The following is a 19856-nucleotide window of genomic DNA, read 5'->3' as shown; positions in this document are numbered from 1 at the left end:
CACTCACAGGCCAAGGAGGAGTATTCCTCCTTGGTGATAGCCCCTCTCTTCCACCGGGTGTATGCCTCCCTTTTGGCCCTTAGGCATTCTCGAATGCCTTTGCTGAGCCATGGGGGTTTCAGAGCACTCTTACCCCCCTTCTTTCTCTCGGGGATTGTCACACTCTGAGCCTGGAGGATCGTCCCCTTAAGGTACGACCATCCCTCATGGATTCCCATCTCCTCTACCTTTTGGGCCCTCAGTGCCTCCCCCACTAATCTCCTAAATTCATTGAAGTTGGCCCTTCTGAAGTCAGGGGCTTTAGTCTTGGTATAAGCCCTCAACACCCTGCGCTGCATGTTGAATTCCAGCAGGCGATGATCACTGCCACCCAGGTGGTCAAGGACCTGCAGTCCCCTCACCAGGTCATCCCCAGTGGCCAAGACCAGGTCCAGCAAGGCATCTCCCCTAGTGGGGCTGTGCACCTCCGGAATAAGGTGGAGGTCTTATATTTCAGCTAGGAACCTACGCAAACGGTCAGACCTGGCTGACTGCTCCTCCCAGCAGATATCTGGGTAGTTTAGGTCCCCCATGATAACCACATCCCTAGACCCAACTGTGTCCATAAGCTGTACTGAGAAATCCTGGTCCATCTCAACCCCTTGGCAGGGTGGTCTGTAGTAGACACCCACCGTAAGATCCCTTTCGCCTTGCCCCCCTTGATGTTTGACCCATAGTGCCTCTGCCTGATCTTCCTCCGCCCCAAGGCTAATTCTTGACGATGTGAGTTGCTCTTTGACATAGAGGGCGACCCCCCGACCTTTCCTCCCAGTCCTGTCCCTTCTATATACTGTGTATCCCTGAATGCCCACCGCCCAGTCATGGGTAGGATCCCACCAGGTTTCTGTGAGCCCCACTAAGTCTGGATTTTTCCCTGCAATCAGAAGGCAAAGTTCCTCCTGGTTGCCCCCCATACTACGTGCATTAGTGTACAGACGTGAGGCCTCCTGAGACTGCATGTACCTCCCCATTTTGCATGTACCCGTATAATTTTTGCTTTCAAAGGTCTGGAAGCTTAAGTGGGGAAATCCCTCATCAATTCTCCTTGCAAGGCACAGTATAAAGGAGGATTCCAAGTACTTGTCTGTCAAAATCTTTGTCCTTGGCAGAGGGCAATATTATAGTTGCATACGATGTTGTGAATAGTTATTCCTACTGATAGATTTGGTAGTTTAAAGTTTATTGTTAAAAAGGCTAAAAAAAGTACAGTAGCCATTTTTAATATAAATTTAAACCTCAGCAAAAGTAATAATGATTTGTTCTGTTTTTAATTTATCTATTTTGAAGTACCAGAGTTTTCTCATACTATTGATTTTATTTAGTTTTCTTTGATCAGTTAATGTGCATACAGCATACAAGCTCTTAAGTGATGAATGTTGTTATTTCTGGAGGTTACAAATATACAGACAGAGTATAGACATTTTAGCTAAGTTTCTAACATTTAAGAGGCATTTTCTGGCAGGCTCTGAAAATGTACATACCTGTAGCAAGAACTGTGTGATTTGCAGTTAGACCTTGCATTGGGCCATGTGGGCACTAAGCAAAGTTCTGTTGTAAAATAATGTATTAATACACAAACATGCTGAAAGTTAATGATTCACAGTAACATTTTGCCTTTTGAAGTGCACAGCTAGCCCAAACTGAAGATGGTGAGAGCCAGCCGGACAGAATATGGCATAAATTATTTATTTTAAAATATTAATAGTGCATTTTTAAATACTAAACACACACATTTTTTAACTAAAGAGTATTAAATAACACACAACTATAGTAAACCAGTGTACAACAAGTAAAATGCCTGGATTATTTTATTGCTATCTAGCTGTTCATCATGAACTCAAATACCTTTTACCTTAGGAGCTACAGCTTCCCTAGTTTTATTTGCTGAAAAGAAGTGTTTTTTTCTCTCCAAAGTCAGTAACTGCATACAGTATTTAAAAAATCTGAATTTATAGTGAACTTGGAATCATAGAATCACAGAAAATTAGACTTGGAAGGGATCTCAGGAGGTCATCTAGTCCAACCCCCTGCCCATAGCAGGACCAGCCCCAGCTAGATCACTGGGCTTTGTCTAGCCGGGCCTCAAAACCCTCCAAGGAAGGAGATTCCACCACTTCTCTAGTCTAGGTAACCTGTTCCAGTGCTTCGCCACCTTCCTAGTGAGAAAATTCTTCCTAAGATCTAACCTAAACTTTCCTTGCTGCAACTTGAGACCATTGTGCCTGTTCTGTCTTCTGCCACCACTGAGAATAATCTATCTCCATCTTCTTTGGAACCCCCTTCAGGTAGTTAAAGGCTGTTATCCAGTCCCTCCTCAGTCTAATTTTCTTCAGACTAAATAAGTCCAATTCCCTCAACCTCTCCTCATAAATCATGTGCCCCAGCCCCCGAGCCATTTGGAGAGTTGGACTCTCTCCAACTTGTCCACATCCTTTCTGTAGTGGGGGGCCCAAAACTGAACATAGTACTTCAGATGTGGCCTCACTGGTGCAGAATACAGCAGCAGTAATGATCTGCTGGTAATGCTCCTATTAATACTGCCCAGTATGCTGTTAGCCTTCTTGGCAGCAAGGGCACGGTGCTGACTCATATCCATCTTATTGTCCACTGTAACTCCCAGGTCCTTTTCTGCAGAGCTGCTGCTTAGCCAGTCAGCCCCCAGGCTGTACTGGTTCAAGTCCCCAGGCTGTAGCAGTGCAATATCAGACTACACATGTATGGGCTGATAAGCTAGGTCTCTTTTTTTTGGTCAAATGTAATTGGAAAAGAAAATTTAAGAATATTCTAAACTATTTTCCAGTCCATATTTTGTAAATGAATGTGCCACATCAACTCAAGAGCCATATTGGTTATGTATCTATAATACGGGTGCTAATTGAAGGAATGGACTTGGAACTTATACTGCCAAGTCATCTTTGAAGGCCCAGGGTAAAATCTTGCCCTATTGAAGTTTTAGGGGGCAGTATTTCAGGTATATTGTTAGTAACTTATTTGTTTTTGTGCCAGGGTAGCATTAGTTAGGAACTTTATATAATATCTCTGTTATCTAATGCCAGGATGGTAGAAAATACTGATCAAGATACTCTGCAAGTGTGATACAATGTGGCTATTTTAAAAGTGACCAGTACAGTATGTAGGCCTCTGCACTTGCTTGCACTTCACTTGCTGTGAAGCTGTTGAAAGCCTGGAGGCTTCCTTGGCATTTTTCGTGGCTAACACAAATTCTGGAACAGTGTTTTCTGTGTGCTGAAGGGAACTAATATGGCTGGGCTTCATCTACAAAAATGGGTTAACAAAGGTAGAAGATAAAATTGTCCAGAGAAATATATAATAGAATTAATTGGATAAAATTTAAGGGAAAATTTAGACTAAACATCGAGGGGAAAAAATCTTGAAAGTTAGATATGCCATGGAAAAATCTACCAAGGGAAGTGGTATTGTTTTAGACTTTTGACATTGTTCCTTGTGTTTTTGCCTGTACAAGTGTGTTTAGACAGTGTTTGACTGGGTGATTAGAATGAGCCCTTTCATTTCTAACAGTATGATTCTGATTACATATGTAATCCTAACAAATACTTAGATTAGTAATGTATAGCTCTGCTCTTTCTGAACAAGCTATGTCCAGAAGTTATTAGAAGACCAACTTTCTTAAAATAGCAGATTAAAATGTTCAAATTCAGATGCTGAAATTAGTCATCTAGAAATGTATTTAAGCCCCTTAATAAGGGTGACAAGTACATTTCACTTTGCTTGCACAATAACATAAAATGCTAAAATACTGTCAGGATTGGTATAGTTGTTTATGGGGAAGTTAAGTTAATGTCAAGAGTTTAATTTATTGCAAACAGATACAACTCATAGTCTTGCCCAGTCTTGTGATTTGGATTAGATCCCAGTCACCCCATAACTATTTGCCTGTGATCCCAGGCTCCCCCTGCACCAGCAAATTGAAAGCTGCTGGGTTCCTGGTGCAGTCCTGGGTCTGGGACTGACAATCAGTTTCACCAGAACTAGATTGAGACTTCAGTGGGGTCCCAAGCTCAGTTACACATGCATCTTTTTTTTTTTTTAAGACCCTGGTGCACTGGGGTCTGGGAGAGGTTCCCAGATCCTGGGGTCCCCATTCACTGAGGATATCAAAAATTTCATGTGCAGCCAGGCTTCACACATGTGTTTTAAAGGTCCTGGTGCATGGGGACCCTGGGATCAGGGAACTTTTTCCCATCCCAGGGAATCTCTCATGTTGCTGGGATGTATCATGTGTCTTGCTCAGGACAATGCAGTCAACCTGCCAGGTTGCATGCAGCCCCACAGCTTCCCATGACCCAGCATCCCTGACCCCAGTGCTGAACTCCCCTGACTTGGTACCTCAAAAATAGTGGGGTACAGCCCCATGCAGGGCTGCACTGCATAGCCGTTAGTCTGCTGACATGGGGGGAATGGCAATGAAGCCCCGTAATGCATCTGCCGTCAGGGTGCATAGTGGGACCCTGCCACGTGTTCAATTTAAAGTGCGATGAAAACCAGCCACAAAGTTGTTACACATTTTGTGGAATAATTTTGTGGCTTGTTTCCTGTTTTGCCTCACCACTAATTGCCTGAACTTGTACCTAGGTTACTATTTAAGATGTGATTAACATCAACCAGAGGCCTTGATCACACATAAAAAATTATGCAAAACAAAATCATTTATTTTAAAACTAAGTTTCTACCCATCTTGGTTTTAAAGAAAAGCTTGAATATATGATCTAATTGCACAATAAAGCTAAAAAACCCACAAGGTTTTAAATTTTAAATTATCCTTATGATTTTTAACCCAGTTGCATGATTTTGGGGAGTTCTGACTGACTCATTCATGGCTTTTAACATTTAGGGTTGGCAACTTCAGGTCTGGGCTAAGCTTTTAAGGTTCATGCTGGTTTCATCTTTCCTTATACATATTGCCTTGTAGTTTGTAAAATACATACTCTGCATATATAATATGTTTCTAATTTTGCAAGCATGTGCAGTACATGCCAGTATACTCTCACTGAGATCAAAGTTGAGCTTTTGGCTTGTGACAGGGATAGACTTCAGTCTTTGTTATGAGAGCTTTCAGAGCTGATTATTTGTCAAGATGATAGCAACAGTAACAGAGATAGCAAGTCACTGATAATATATTGTTATATACCGCTTCATTAGCAAAAGAAAACAAACAAAACCCCTCTTTACTGTAGCATACTGTGATCATCATGCTAATTTAATGATATACATAGTCATTTTTAAATATTCCCTGTACAAGATTTCATTGAAGAAACACTTCATTGATATAGAGAGGTTAATATTTTAGTCTTTGCTTCTTTCTAGTAAACAGGAATGAATGATTAGATATTAACACAGGAAAATATTAAGTGCCATGTTCCAGTTGTCTAGTTTCATAATGTTACAGGAAAAAATGGTGAACAGTGAGGAACAAAATGTTTTGTTTAGTTGAGACAAGAGAAGACTGGGAGCAATTTTAAAGGGACATAAAACCAGGTGAAAGGTTAGCACAATAACATAAAATTCAATGCTGACAAATTCGAGTTTTAACATATGCTTGAAGGAATAGTTCAATTTTTAATAACACGGCAGAGTTCTGTTTACTGTTCCTTATAATACCAGAGGAGAAAGGCATTCAGTGATATAGAAAGATAACAGATTTCAAGGGGTTGTTTATGCAGTATGTAATTAACCTGCAGAACTCATTGCCACAAGAAGGGCATAAAATTCTAAAAAGGATTTAATATTCATATGAATAACAAGAATTCACAGATATCTTAGTTAAGCTATATATGGAGAACACTAACTGCTAGGGCAAAGAGAAAAAAAAACTCCCATGAGAAAAGATTAGACAAGGAATTTGAAGACATTTGCTAAAAATGATAGTCCTAGCATGACAAAGATGTATGTCTGTGTATATAAATACAATTAAAATGTTATTTTTTCTAAATTAAAATAAAAAAGAATGCAAAAAATTTATATTTGTCTGTGCACATGCCTATATTTAAAGGTTTTTTTAAATTTTTTTAAAAGGGGCCTAGTCTCTTTGAAATCAAATAGTTGGGAAATATCTGTTTTTGAATTCAGTGTGCCAGCCATGAAGAGGTAAATGGGTAAACTGGTATTATTTAGTGTTAATAATTTGACAATTGATTTTCCAATTTATTCCAGAACATACTGTATTCCTGTTTCCATTAAACGCAAATTGAATTTTCTCATTATGAGTTAAATATTTTGTGACCATTAACAGATGCTTTTTATGTTTTCCTTTTTTCAGTTTAAAAGAATGCTCAACCGGGAGCTAACCCACTTATCTGAAATGAGCCGGTCTGGCAATCAGGTCTCGGAATATATATCTAGCACATTTTTAGGTAAGACCACAATGGAAGTGAATATCTTTAAGGTGTTGCTTTTGTTGCTTGTTTTGCATGCATGCTTTTTCCCCAGTGCTGGGATATGGATTAAACTACATACCATTTCCTTTTGTTTTCTCTTTTTAGAAGTGAGTGCATTTTATAACTGCACTGTCCAGTATTTGGTGGCAAGAAAAATTGATTAAATTAGTTTGCAGCTCTTTATCTTGCTTCCCTGTACACATTATTCCACATACACATTTTGTGTTCCTATTTTTCTCAGAATGTTACAATGTATTTAACAAAGTATTCTTGTTAAAGACCTTTATATATGTATTTCCACCCAGTATTATGGTTAACATGGAGTAATCTTGCAGGCTGTTTATAGAAGAACAGGAATGATTCATTATGCATTTTTTGATATATTTAAACATTATCTTTGCAACATTTTACCAGTCTGCCCAATAGGGAAGTATGCAGTCATACTGTAAAGGTTTCTTGGCCTGATGAAAGCATATAACTATGCTTTCTATGCTCACTTGAATCCCAGTATGCAGTGGTGGTCCATTGGCACTCCCTGTCTGGAGATGGAAGGGTGATCAACTTGAGTCAGTCAGTGTCTGAACAGATTGCTGCTAGGAAAGTGTATTCAAGCACAGAGCTTGTAGGAGGGCAGGAACTTGAAAACACTGACCCCATATCAGTAGGGGTAAAGATGTCCATAGAATAGGTCTCTAAAGTCCTATCTGCTTAGTTTTGTGGGGAAAAATGGAAAATGCTTTTTATATCCAAATAAATAAAAACAATGCTCTGTACACACAGACATTGAAGATGGTTAGGTAATCAATATGCTGATTTAAAATGTGATTTGCAGGCACACAATTTAAGATTGCGTTGGCCCCTATATTCACACATGTCTGTGTAGATCAGGGGCTGGAAACCTTTTCAGGCTGCAAGCCAGAACAACCCAGCTGTAGTTCAGTTAAGCTTTGGCAGGTTTGCTTAGTTCAGGGTAGCTTTGGCAGGTTTGCATGCATCTGTTCCAGGCCAGGCTGCTAGGAGCTAAGCTGGCATCACTTTCCTGAACCTCCTAGAGCTAGGGACAGACATTCAAAAAGCCTGAGCCTGAATTGATTCAATCTTTGCAAGTTAGTCTAGCCTGGCTAGGCTGAACCAGTTTGTAACTGCACAGACATTCCTCCTGGACTGAAAAAATGCAGGCACATGCCTACAGTGGCTCAAGCAAGAAGCCAGGAGGTGCTAGAGCAGCCCTTCCACATTTCCAAGCTGAAGGGGAACATGGCCAGGCCCCAGAAGGATGCGCTGATTAGGGAGGGGTGTAAACTCCAACCCTGCCTGCACCATCCTAGGCTTTTCCCCTCTCCCTCCTCAAGGGGCAAGAGTGTTGCCAGGCCACAGCCCTGGGCTAGCACCCTGAAGCAAAAGGGTTGTGTGCAGTGCATGCATCTCTTGATGATATGAAGCTTTTAAATTGACAGGCAAGCAAGCCAGAAGGATTTATCAGTGTTTATCAGCAGTGTTTATCAGTCCGTCAAGAAAGCAAAAGCCTCTCTCAGTAGTTTAAGCACTTCTTAAATAGCTTTTTCAAAGGAAGGAATGGAGGGATGTTACCATCTGACCTGTTGATTAGTTTAAAAAACCATAAGCCGACACTATTCTGTCTGCCCGTCCCAGTGAAATTGCGCATGCGCACACACATACGCTCTCTCTCTCAGCATTAGCTAGCATACCACATGCCGGGGTCCATGCTGTGGGAGATGAGAGGGAGGGAGGGGGGATCCCTGCTTGAGCAGTGAGGGGGAGGTGGGGCAGGGGAAAGCCAGGCAGACCCTGCTGTACCTGCAGTCTCCACTGGAGCTCTGGCCAGGGAGCAGGTGGGCAGGGCCAGCTCTGCTCTTTGGAGCAGACAGCCCCACCCAGAGCTGCAAAGCATCTGGGATGCTGGGGAACTCGTTTAACATAAACCAGGAGCTTCTAGGCAGAGGTGAGCTCCACCATGGCCAGGCAGCTGGAAACTGTGCTCAGGCTGTTAAAGCCACTTTTCCTCAGCACTCTGTTCCTCAGCTGCAGGGGGGGCACAGCTTCCAGTGAGTGGGGAGCTATGCTGGGTGCAGGCAGATGGAAGCTGTATTTTCATTGCTCTTGTTTGCCCCCCATGTTCCTGCCTGTCATGCAGGCACAGCTAGAAGCTGCCCAGCCCCCACTTGGTTCCCCACCAGCTGGGAGCTATGTCTATGCTACAACTGGGGAGTGGGGGGCAGGAAAAAGCAGAAGTGTTGTTGGCACAGCTTCCAGCAGTGTGGCTCCAGCTTTGCACTTCACTGCCTAGCCCCAGTATGGGTGCAGAGACAAAGCCTTCCAGCTCTGTAGCCAGCTCCAGTGGCTCCACAGGCTGATCTGGCCTATGAGCCATATGTTACTGACCCTGTGTCTAGATTAGGAGACCAAGCCTTTTTTTTTTTTTTTAAAGATATGTTAAAATAAAATTTGTCTGGTATTCACCAACTTTTGCACTGTTTGCTACCATGTTTCTTTAAAATCAGTTTTATCCTACTTTCTTTAATTACTTCAGATGGTGTCTATTTAATTTACCCAGTGTTTCAGTAGAATGTGAGAGAATCGTCTGTACCACTGAATTTCATGCACCCAACAGAAAGTTTTCATTCTGTATTAGAGATGAAGCTCAGGATCATTTAAGATCTCAGGATAAGATTGCCTGAGGAGATGACCCACTTAGAAAAGCCTCTCGCATCCCTTGACTAACAAGACTGAGATATTGACATCTTTGCAGGCTTTCACTTAAAACCTTAAGACTCATTTTGACAGAAAGAAGGACATGTAGCTCTCTGTCTTTCACATGTAACCTCCATGCTGCAAGCAGAAAAAGCTCTGGAGAAACAAACTCTTAGAATCTGTTGAGCCTGAATGTTGTCTTTCTGTGGTTGCAATCAAATGAAAAAAGCAATATATTATAGAGGAAATACAAATGTGACATTACAACAGACAGAAATACTGTAATTATTGAACTGTGCCTTAAATGTAATATATTAATAATGTATTATTTCTATTGTAATAATTTCTATTTCTACAAATTTAGAAACAGAATATGTGGAAGGGAAATATTTTTTAACTGAAAATGTAAATCATTCTGTTTCTTATTAACCGGCTCTGGCTGTTTTTTTCCCTGTATTCAATATTCAGCTTATCTGCTGAGCCTTTATAGCCCTGCCAACACTTGAAAGCTAGGAATAGTCCATGAGAAAAATTGGGATTTTGCTTAAAAGCACAGTCCATTTGTCCTAAAAGAAACACATAGCATATATGCAATTTTCAGTAATAACAGGATATTTATAGGAAAATTAGGATAGAATCTATCAACCGGTTTGATTTGTGGCTGCATATTTCTCCAGTGCTATATGGAGAAATACCACTAACAATACCAATACATTAAATGATCTTGCTTTAAACACAAAAGGGTCCAGGACTTGCAGCTTAGGCTGTTTAAGAAAACATCAGGAAATCCCACGGAATTCCATAGCAAATCTAAAATCTTTCAGACAGACACTTCCTTTCACTTGAGTTCATCTGACAGTTCAGTTTATAGTCCACCCCTTTGATGGATCTAAAATTTGTGCATATGACTGAAACTATAAACATCAAGACATGCACACGAGTCACTGCTCTTCATCTGTTGTCAGTTTTCACCAGTCCAGAACTTAAATGCCCTTTCCCCCTGCCTTCTTTCCCCCCCTCCCCACCCTTTTTTTTGATTGGTCCCATGAGAAGAGTGAAGAACAGTGAGGGGAATGAGAGAACTCAGTGCTCCAGGCTCAAACTTGATGACATTTTTACATTGTCCTTTGCTGTGATCTAACAGGAATTCTCCATATATTTCTGTAAGTGCAGGCACCTGAAAGGTAAACATCCAGAAAGTTGCAGAGGCAAGCAGTAATCTGAAAATACAGTTGCTGTCCCCATGCAGTTTCACTTTATCCATTAAAGATGAATGGTGCAAGAGGAGGGAAGTTTATACTTTATTTTTTTTATAAAGGCCTCATTCATCTCTGTTCTGCTTGTTTTCAAGCAGTTTTAAGTTTTTTCCCATGCTTTTCTATATTAAAAATATCAGTCCTGACTTCCCTAGTTTTGCCAGAGGTCTCCTTGGAGAACCATACTGTAGTTTTCATCACAAAACATGAACTAGAAAAATTAAGCGTGAGATGATTATTTTAGTTTGAATGTTTAAAATTTTTTACACACCACTTTTAAAAAGAACATTTGAAAAAAGCTGTGTTTCAAATTAATGACAAACATTTGGAAGAAAAACTTTCTATTGCAAAAGACTGCATGCATGCATATGCACACAAATCTTGTTTTTTCATCTGAGGGATAAAAAAAGGTTACATTCAGCTCATCAGTCCTTTGCCAATTAAAGAATCCTTTTTCAAAAATGGGAAAATAGTGACTTGCTTCTCTTACTATTTCTCAGTTGTTAAAAAGGAAAGCCCTCACTTCCTTTTATACTTCATGGGGAAGCAAAAAAGAAACTTTTTCTGTCCTTTGCAGACACTTGCAAGTCACGTTTAGGCTGACTTTAGAATCTGTTGCATTTAAGAATATCCTACTGCTACATAGAATAAGGGAAAGGGATTTCTAAGTGTGAGGAAGGCCAGAGATACCACTTTATATAAAGTTCTACCGATTAGAAAAATATAGGTTTAGTATTCACCTTCACCAGACTTTGTTGTTTTCCATCTGCTTGTATTTGTTAAAATGGAAGCAGTTGAAGGGACCCATTTCCAAGTGAATTGAACATGATCAAATCCAGACTCAAAAGGTGCTGCTTCTTATTTATGATAGACACTTTTTATCATTCTTACAGTGTAAAAGGACCTTAAAGTGGATTCAAGTGTAATATACCCCCATTTTAAGCCCTTTTTGCTCCAGCAGTGCAGCATGAAGTCACATCAGCCTTGGTCCACACTAAAAAAAAGTTTTTTCTGACACAGTTCTTTTGATTAGGAGTGTGAAAAAAAAACAAAAAACAGCACCCCTAACCAACATTGCTATCCTGGCAACAGCTCCTATGTAAGTGTAGTTATAATAGTATAAGTTTGTTTCTTCTGTATAGCTTATTTTGTTTAGGAATGGGCATAAGTTATAGTGTCAGAACAACTTTCTCTGCTATAAACTATGTCTCCCTTAGGTGGATTTACATTTATGGCATGAGCTTTCTAGCATAGAAAACCTTAGTATACATGAGAATCAAAATCCAAGTCTTAAGGCCTAGAAAACATAATAAAAAGTTGGGAAAAAAATATTGTTTTTGCCTTTTTAAACAAAATTGCCAGTTCCAGTTCAAAAGTTTAAATCTTTGGGAATTTTCCATGCTATGGGAATTCCTCTAGTACTTTTATTTTCATAGAAAAGACTACATCCATACAAATTACTAGCGAGAGAGGCACAGCCACAAATTACTCTCAAAGCCAATTCAGAAAGAATAGAACAATGTTGGGAATAAAGCTGTGCCTCCTTCTATCTCTGTTGGTCTCTATTCTACTTAATTGCTTTGGGTTATTTTTAGTGAGCAATAATTGGGAATGTGGCTCATCTGTAGCAGGATCTCCATAGTTTAGTTTAGAAAATAGTATTTTCTGGAAGTCTTGCAATGTGCATAAATAAATCTTAACACTGAAGTGGATGAAATATTCTTTTTAATCAGTATGGAAAATGATCTTCAGTCTTGTTTTCTCTCTCTTCTTTACAGACAAGCAACATGAAGTGGAAATACCTTCTCCAACACAGAAAGAGAAAGAGAAAAAGAAGAGACCGATGTCCCAGATCAGTGGAGTAAAAAAACTGATGCATAGCTCCAGTTTAACTAATTCTAGTATCCCCAGATTTGGAGTTAAAACTGATCAAGAAGACGGTCTTGCCAAGGTGAGGAATGTTTCATGTCTTAACCTGTTGTCTAACACAGCCCCAGCACCCTATCATGCTATTTTAATAAAGGTTAGTGATAGACAAATGGTTTCTAGGGTATTATTCCATACTCTTTATACAGCCATTGATTTCAAGTTCTATCATCAGATGCTGATTTCACCGAGATTTCTGTAAATCATATCCAGTGAAAAAATAAGTGAAGTAAGAATCAGGCTATTAATGTGTAATAAAACTCCACCAACAGGATTTCAGTGGGAGGTTTTTTTTTAGCTAAAGAGTTTGTAATGTAAAGTAAGCTAACATTGTGCATGTATTATTGAGGTATGTATGCATCAATAATATCAGCAGAATTGAAAGCAAACATTTATTATAACAGATACTATGAGAGGAATCGAAATACGTAGCAGCAGCATCAGTTTGAAATGACACAACTGCATCTGGCATTGGATCCCTCCTTGTAAGTCCTTTCTGCAGTTGCATCATTTCATTTTGTACATCAGTTGCCCTCATCTTTTAAAAGTAAAATTTCCCGGGATATTGGGTCACATAGTAAAGTTACCCTGTCAGTAATATAACAATTGGTGCACGATTTAATTCTTCATTCACTTTTGGATTTACACATTTTTAAATCTGTTTAATTTTATGCTTTCAGGACACCTCCCCTCCCCCACTTTATTTAAACATTTTTCTGAGAATAAACACAATAAGTGAGAGAGCAGTAGACCTTTAGCATCTCTGGAGGTTTTCTTCTAACTGCCCTTTTCCCTTTTTCCCTTATTGGGCAGTGAAGTAGCAAAATGTGTCAGTTCAGCTCATTCAAGATGCTGTAGCATTTCTCCCTCTAGAGCAATCCACTTAAAAGAGAGACTCTTGCCACCTAGTGAGTTATAATCTGGAAAGCTGGTAGCTGCAAATTCAAATATTAATGAGGTTAGTGGTAGAAGTATTTACCCTTTCAGAACATTTAACATTATTTTCACAGTGGCTCAACCAGGTTGCTAGCTCAAATCTGTGTGAGTCTGTTGTTGTAGTTATTTTAGTCAGAAATAATTGGGAATTGTAGTAGTAGATTTATGAGTTTCTGTTGCCTGATTTTCTTCTAGGAACTAGAAGATGTGAACAAGTGGGGCCTTCATGTTTTCAGAATAGCAGAATTATCTGGGAACCGACCTCTGACTGTCATCATGCACACCATTTTTCAGGTAGGCAAGATGAAAGTGGGCCCTAATGGTCTTTACCTATCCCAGCAATCATTATGTGCCATATAAACGTGATTGTTTTCTCTTTCTTCCTCCAGGAACGAGATTTGTTAAAAACATTTAAAATTCCAGTAGATACTTTAATAACATACTTAATGACCCTGGAAGATCATTATCATGCAGATGTTGCATATCACAATAACATACATGCTGCAGATGTTGTTCAGTCTACGCACGTGCTGCTATCAACCCCAGCTCTAGAGGTAAATGCACATGTAGATGAAGGAGTACGGGAAGGAGGGTAACACACACACACACACGCACATTTGCAAAATATCAGAAACTTTTTAAGCTAAATGTAAATAACTCCAATATCTGCAATCCTGTTGCCTTTTTTGATAATAGAAATTCTTGAAATTTCAGTCTTGAAACATACTTGTCTAAAGGCATTTAGTATAGACCCATGTTTGTTTACTTTTATATATGATGTGAAATGCCACAGGACCTTTTTTTTTAAAACCACTGTCGTGTTTGGTGACAAATACTATCCATCCACTGCTACCATAATTATGTAAACTGTTTCCATCATCTGCTTAGTATCTACAGGTCATGTCTAGGGACCTACATAACTTGCTGCAAGAGAGAGCAATTTTTACCGCCCACAGAATCAATTTCATGGTCATTTCATGGCAGTCCTGCTCCTCAATACTGATTGGCAGAGAGGCCCCACCCCTCGGTCCTGATTTGGTAGAGGGGTCCCAGGGGGAGGAGGGACAAGGGGGCAGCTGCTGTCTTGACTGCTGGCTGCCCTTTGTGTGGCCCTGCCCCTCAGCTGCCATCTTGGCTCCTGCCATTTATGCTGTGCTGCCAGCCAGTGCCTTCTCCTCCTGGGCAGGCTGCAAGGCCAGGCTGCAGCAGTAGCAAGGACTGCTGGCTTCCACCAGGAAGCCAGAATTTTATTTTTATTAATTTTTTTTGGTTAATTTCTTGGAAAATCACAATTTAAGTAAGTACCTGGCCATATCCCGTCACCATTTACCATGTGGCACTCTCAGTTAGACCAGTAGGAATTATGCCGGGAAGGTGCTGGCAGGATGTGATTTTTTTTTTTTTTTTTTTTTTTCCTTGAGCATGAATGAAATACAGCATATTTTATGTCAGAAATGACTGTTTTGGTATTTTTCTGCTTCTTTAACCTCTAGTTCTGTAAGCTGAGTTCACCATACAAATATTAAAATTGTCAGGAAGCACAAAACTTATATTACATTCTTAGTGCAGTGGCGCACAACCATTTTTCCCTGGTGGGCTGAATGGGCAGTGCCTGGTCCAACTGCACCCTAGATGGTGGTTCTGATCCAGCATCCAGGATCAGGACAGTGGGCACAATCTGGCCATATGGAGAGGCAGGCTGGCCCGAGCCTGGACCCACAGTGAGGAAGAGGGCATGTCCTGGCTCCAACCTGGCCCAGCATGGGGGAAGGGAGCATGGTCCATCTGCAAATCAGCCCCATGGTGGAAAAAGGGGTGTGGGTGGGGCCCAGGGAGGGAAGGGGGCCCAGCCTGGCTTTGACTGGCTCGCAGAGCTTGGGGTTGGGAATCTGGCAGGGGGAAGGTATTCCATATAAATGGCCATTGCTCCCCCTCCACCAAATTTCCTGATCCATGGTGAGCTGTGCATGGAGTTTTCTAGCAGGGAGCTTTCCCATGGAGGCCAGGTGCTGTGCCTTCACAGGCTGCAATTGGCCTGCAGGCGAGAGGGTGAGCACCCCTGTTCATAATGGATTTGTCTTGTTTTTCAAAAAAAAAATTAAATGCAGATGTTTTTAATTTAATTAATGCTTTTTACATGAGGTGTTTAAAGAGCTAACACATGTAAGGTAAAAGGAAGCTCACAAAAGGTTTGAATCTCTTTCCACTTCTATTATTAGGCTCTAATGGAGCATTATTCCAGGCTTATTTTAGCAAGCCTATGCATTCTCTAGTAGAGTGTTGAGAACAAATTCACTGCTGATGTAAACGGGTGAAATGATAGTGACTCAGAAGGATTTGCATTCACTTGCATCTATTTGCATTTTGGCCTTTGTCTCATGGGGTCCAATAAGTCCCTGTACACATGTGGGGACACTGTAATTACAGCACGTCAGAGCAGACTCGATTAATCAAGTCTGTTGGAGCATGCTAATTAGCATGCTCCAGCAGCTTCCACATCTTATGTATTCAGCATCTCTGTGTTTCAAAATGGCAGCGATGAACAAGCTTTAGTTAAAGTGCCCCCAATGCCATTTTGAAGCGTGGGACACTGAATACACAAGACACTGTAGGCACTTCAATTAGAGTGGCTCTCAGAGACTTGCTCTTCCCCCCTGAGGCACGTGTAAAGACCCCCAATGTTCCAAGCTGCCAAGTGCCTCCTCTTTTACCTACTCACTGAATTGGCTATTTTGAGGGCTGTAGTTGTATCTCAAGGAATGCTTCGTTCTCCACAAAATCTTGAAAAAGATCTTCATAGCAGAGAAGGGTCCTGCTTGCAAAAGGAGCTACATTACCACTTACTTCAACAGGAAGCCACCCTGATTGCCAGGAGCATCACTTGGTTTTTCAATACAGCTGCTCTTCACAGCCTGCTTTCAGCAGTGTTTTAGCTTGTAGAAAACAAACATCTTCCTGCATGCCTGCATACTGTTGTGGCCATACTTTTTAAGATTAAGAGTTTGATTAGCTTATGAAAGAGATTGTATAATGTGTCCAGGATATCCATTCCTGTTCTGTGTTCTTGTTTTCATAATGACCTTGTGGAGAAGATTCAGTCAGAGGTAGGATAAATGCTTTGCAGCCTACAGATGCAATAAATCATAAATTATAACCATTCCCTTGTAATATTACTTGGGAGGCATGCTTGTTTGAAACATTTTATGGTTTTCCATGTTTATCATGCAGTATAGGCATGTTCAATGCAAAACAGATAAGCTACCTGGGGTAATGCCAGATGATAAAATGTTGATGCGACTAGTTCATACTTTGGTGTTACGGTTTAGGCACTGAATTCTATATTTAGTAATCAAAACACAAATGACCTTTTGGAAAAATTCTGAAAAAAAAATCTCCCATTGAATTCAGTGCTCTTGCCACCTCCCATCAACCCTAAAAATGAGGACATTTATATTTAAAAGTAGCTGTTTGTACACAGACCCGAAATGTTTCACAGATGTAATGGAATATTTTCCAAAACTTTTATGATGGTTTCTATTTTTAAAGGATTTTTAAAAACACCTATTATGTTAAAATCACATTGCAAGATATATTTTCTTTTCTTGCTTAAGAGATAATGTCAATATACTGTATTTTTCATGAAAAGGTAGCTTCTTTGGTTAATAATTGTAATTTCTATTTTATGGTTTTCCAGGCAGTGTTCACCGATTTAGAGATTCTTGCAGCAATTTTTGCTAGTGCAATACATGATGTAGATCACCCTGGAGTTTCAAACCAGTTTCTTATCAACACAAGTAAGTATGGCTTTTTAGAAAGCATTTAAAGTTCTCTGTTTGTCGTTCTGTAACATTTCTGTATTGCAAATAAAAACACAGCCTGTTTTTCTTTGCATATCCATATTTACCTTTTCTTAGAACTCATATAGGTGTTTGCATTTTAATCTGTTTATTCTTTTGCATGGAACTTAACCCTAGAAATAAATCAATTTATTGTGATAAGTGCTCAAGCACAAGCACATGAGGATGAACTACAAAACTTAGTCCCATTAGGACAAGATACTCGTTCTTCTGGAAGAAAAGTGTACAGTTTTCATTAAATGAGAAAAATATATACAAGAACAACATTAGAAAATTAAAGAAAATAAAATATGAAACAATGGAAGGAGGAAACAAAACAGTCAACATCCTTGGGTTTGTAGGGCTCTTTGAAATAGTCTGTGCAGAGCTCATCCTTTTTTTCCTGCCTGTGATAGTTTTACCATATATCTATCTATCTATCTATCTATCTATCTATCTATCTATCTATCAGGCTCTGGCAAAAACTCTGGCCCACCACTTGTGAGATTCCACAGCCTCTGGCTGACGATTAGATAGACCAGAAAGCAAAGGACATGAACCAATCTATTGCCACTCCTGAATGTGAGGTCCAATGAACCAGTAATTGGTTCTTCTCTGCTTAGTGTGTAGTATTACAGCAATGCTCCCAATTTTTTACCAGACTGAAGCACTAACTTCTTAGTTAATTTCATATCTTTTTTTCAAAGGAGCCAGATTGTCATATATTTACTGAACAGAGCCTGACGAAATGAGACCCAGCGATTTCCATGAGACTGTTCATACAATTTGGGTATGAATGAATGAACAATTTAGCATAGAGGCATAGCTAGCTGTTTCTTCTCCTTGAGCAGAGCTGAGGAAGAACTGTGGGGGGGTGGGATTGGGTTGTTCAGAGATCGTGACGGGCGACGGGCAGAGTCATCTGCCTCTGATTGATGTGGCTGAAACTAACAGCCTTTGAATGAGCCTGTGCTGAGCACAGTCCACTGCTGCTTCTCTGGTGTTCCCACTGCCTCCATTCCAGTGTCTCCCATAATAAATACCCAAGGCCCATGCCCTGGTTGCCCACTTCTAATTATACTACTGATTCACTTTGGGGTAAAAAAGGGGCAGGATTTTACCCTGTGTTAGCTGCTCTGTGAGAGTTTAACCTTCTTTCATAAATACTTAAGCTTCTCTTCTTTAGTTTCCATTTACCACAAGATAAGAATTCACACATGTGCACTAACCACAGAGCAGCTGACACAGTAAAGTCCTATTCCTTTTTAAACTGAAGTGGATTGCTCATGTGTCCATATCCTAAGGTGAGTAAGGACAGTACAATCTAGATCAGTGTAAGTTCCTATTTAAAATGTTATTTCTTTAACTATCCCAAGCAAATTTTAAACAGCTGACAAGAAATATCACATCTGAAATAACATTAAGAGTCTGAGCAAGTCAGGAGAAAAAGCCGGGGAAAAACTATGGAATCAGGTCTGAGATTGCTGTACTGGTGGTACAATGCCATAAACCTGACCTAGCAGCCTGGTTTAAGGCAGAGATCTAGTTTTGACTCTTTTTTTTTCTGTTGCAGGTTCAAATAAGATACTGAACATTGTTTGAATCTATTTGTGCTTTAATTGTCGTAGGGCTACCCTATAGTGGAAATCAATTCAGTGACTCATCAGCAAGGGAGAGGTTTGGAAATGTTACTGGATTTTTGGAGCTGTGTTGATAACAAGTGCAGTTCATTTTGATATAGGAACAGCGTGAACCAGTACTTAATTTTCATACTTCTGAGAATAGGCTGATATAGCCTATAGCTTTTTGTGGGACCATTCAGGAATTAACATAGACATATTCTTTACAGCTTTTGGTAAAGCAATATAATAAAATTAACAATAACACTTATACATAATATAATAGCATTTACATGATTTATACTTGATATTTTTTGCCAAAAACATACTATAATAGTATCCATTCTGACAGTTTACAAAAAATTAAAACAACATAGTATATAACGATATGAAAATAAAGAAAATGAAGCAGAGGACCATATAGTAAAACAGGGGAAGTGGCCCAGAAAAACTTAGGGACTATTTGACAGGCTGCAAATTGTTAGAAGGAATGCGAATTGTTCCTTTTTTCATTAGCCAAATATTTAAAAATTTTCCACTAATGGTGAGATGCATTTTCTTCTTATTTCTCTGAAGAACAAACAAGACCACAAATATTGATTTGAGTTATCCATCTCATAAGAACATGTGTCCAAATACAGGGTGTGAAACCACCAACCCATGAGAATTGTGTATCTCCTTAGAGCAGGGGTGTCAAATCCCCATGGCCGGATCCAGCCTGCTGACCTGGGTCATCTGAACCACCAACTTTTGCGTCAGCTCTGGCTCCGGTGGTAGGGCTTCCCATGGTGGCAATCAGCACCTCTGGGAGAACAGCACAAAGTAGAACTGCCATCAGATGGCCTGCCACTGTGGCCAGAGCCAGGGCAAAAGACTCAGCAGGCTGTGGCCACAGTGGCAGAGCTTCTGGCTGGAGTGCTGTCACTGGAGTGCTGGTTGCCACCACAGAAAGCCCCATCACGTCTGTCAGAGCCCTGGCTTTGGTTGTAGCAGGGGTATGGTGGGGTTTGTCCACAGTGGTACTGGGACTGTCAGCTCCTGATTCCCACTAGAATTCAGACTGCTGTTGTGGGACCCCATGGTGCTTCTTAGGTTTCCAGCACCTGGCTCTCACTG

The 19856-nt window shown here is 40.2% G+C and overlaps 1 protein-coding gene across 9 annotated transcripts in view; it reads left to right on the top strand.

Annotated features, from left to right (window-relative positions):
- LOC102381386 (cAMP-specific 3',5'-cyclic phosphodiesterase 4D) overlaps positions 1 to 19856 on the top strand; it is a 431023-nt gene that overhangs the window by 400294 nt on the left and 10873 nt on the right. For all 9 annotated transcript variants that reach the window (XM_025201141.1, XM_025201143.1, XM_025201135.1 and 6 more), the window contains 5 exons: positions 6338 to 6431; positions 12202 to 12374; positions 13481 to 13579; positions 13675 to 13839; positions 16980 to 17079. In XM_025201141.1, the coding sequence (XP_025056926.1) occupies positions 6338 to 6431; positions 12202 to 12374; positions 13481 to 13579; positions 13675 to 13839; positions 16980 to 17079 (631 nt within the window). The remainder of the gene's footprint in view (positions 1 to 6337; positions 6432 to 12201; positions 12375 to 13480; positions 13580 to 13674; positions 13840 to 16979; positions 17080 to 19856) is intronic.

This window comes from Alligator sinensis, unplaced genomic scaffold, assembly GCF_000455745.1.
Source record: "Alligator sinensis unplaced genomic scaffold, ASM45574v1 scaffold123_1, whole genome shotgun sequence".
In the NCBI taxonomy this organism is placed as follows: Eukaryota; Metazoa; Chordata; order Crocodylia; family Alligatoridae; genus Alligator; species Alligator sinensis.
The sequence above is the reverse complement of the archived record's forward strand: the minus strand, read 5'-3'. Positions and strand labels throughout refer to the sequence as shown.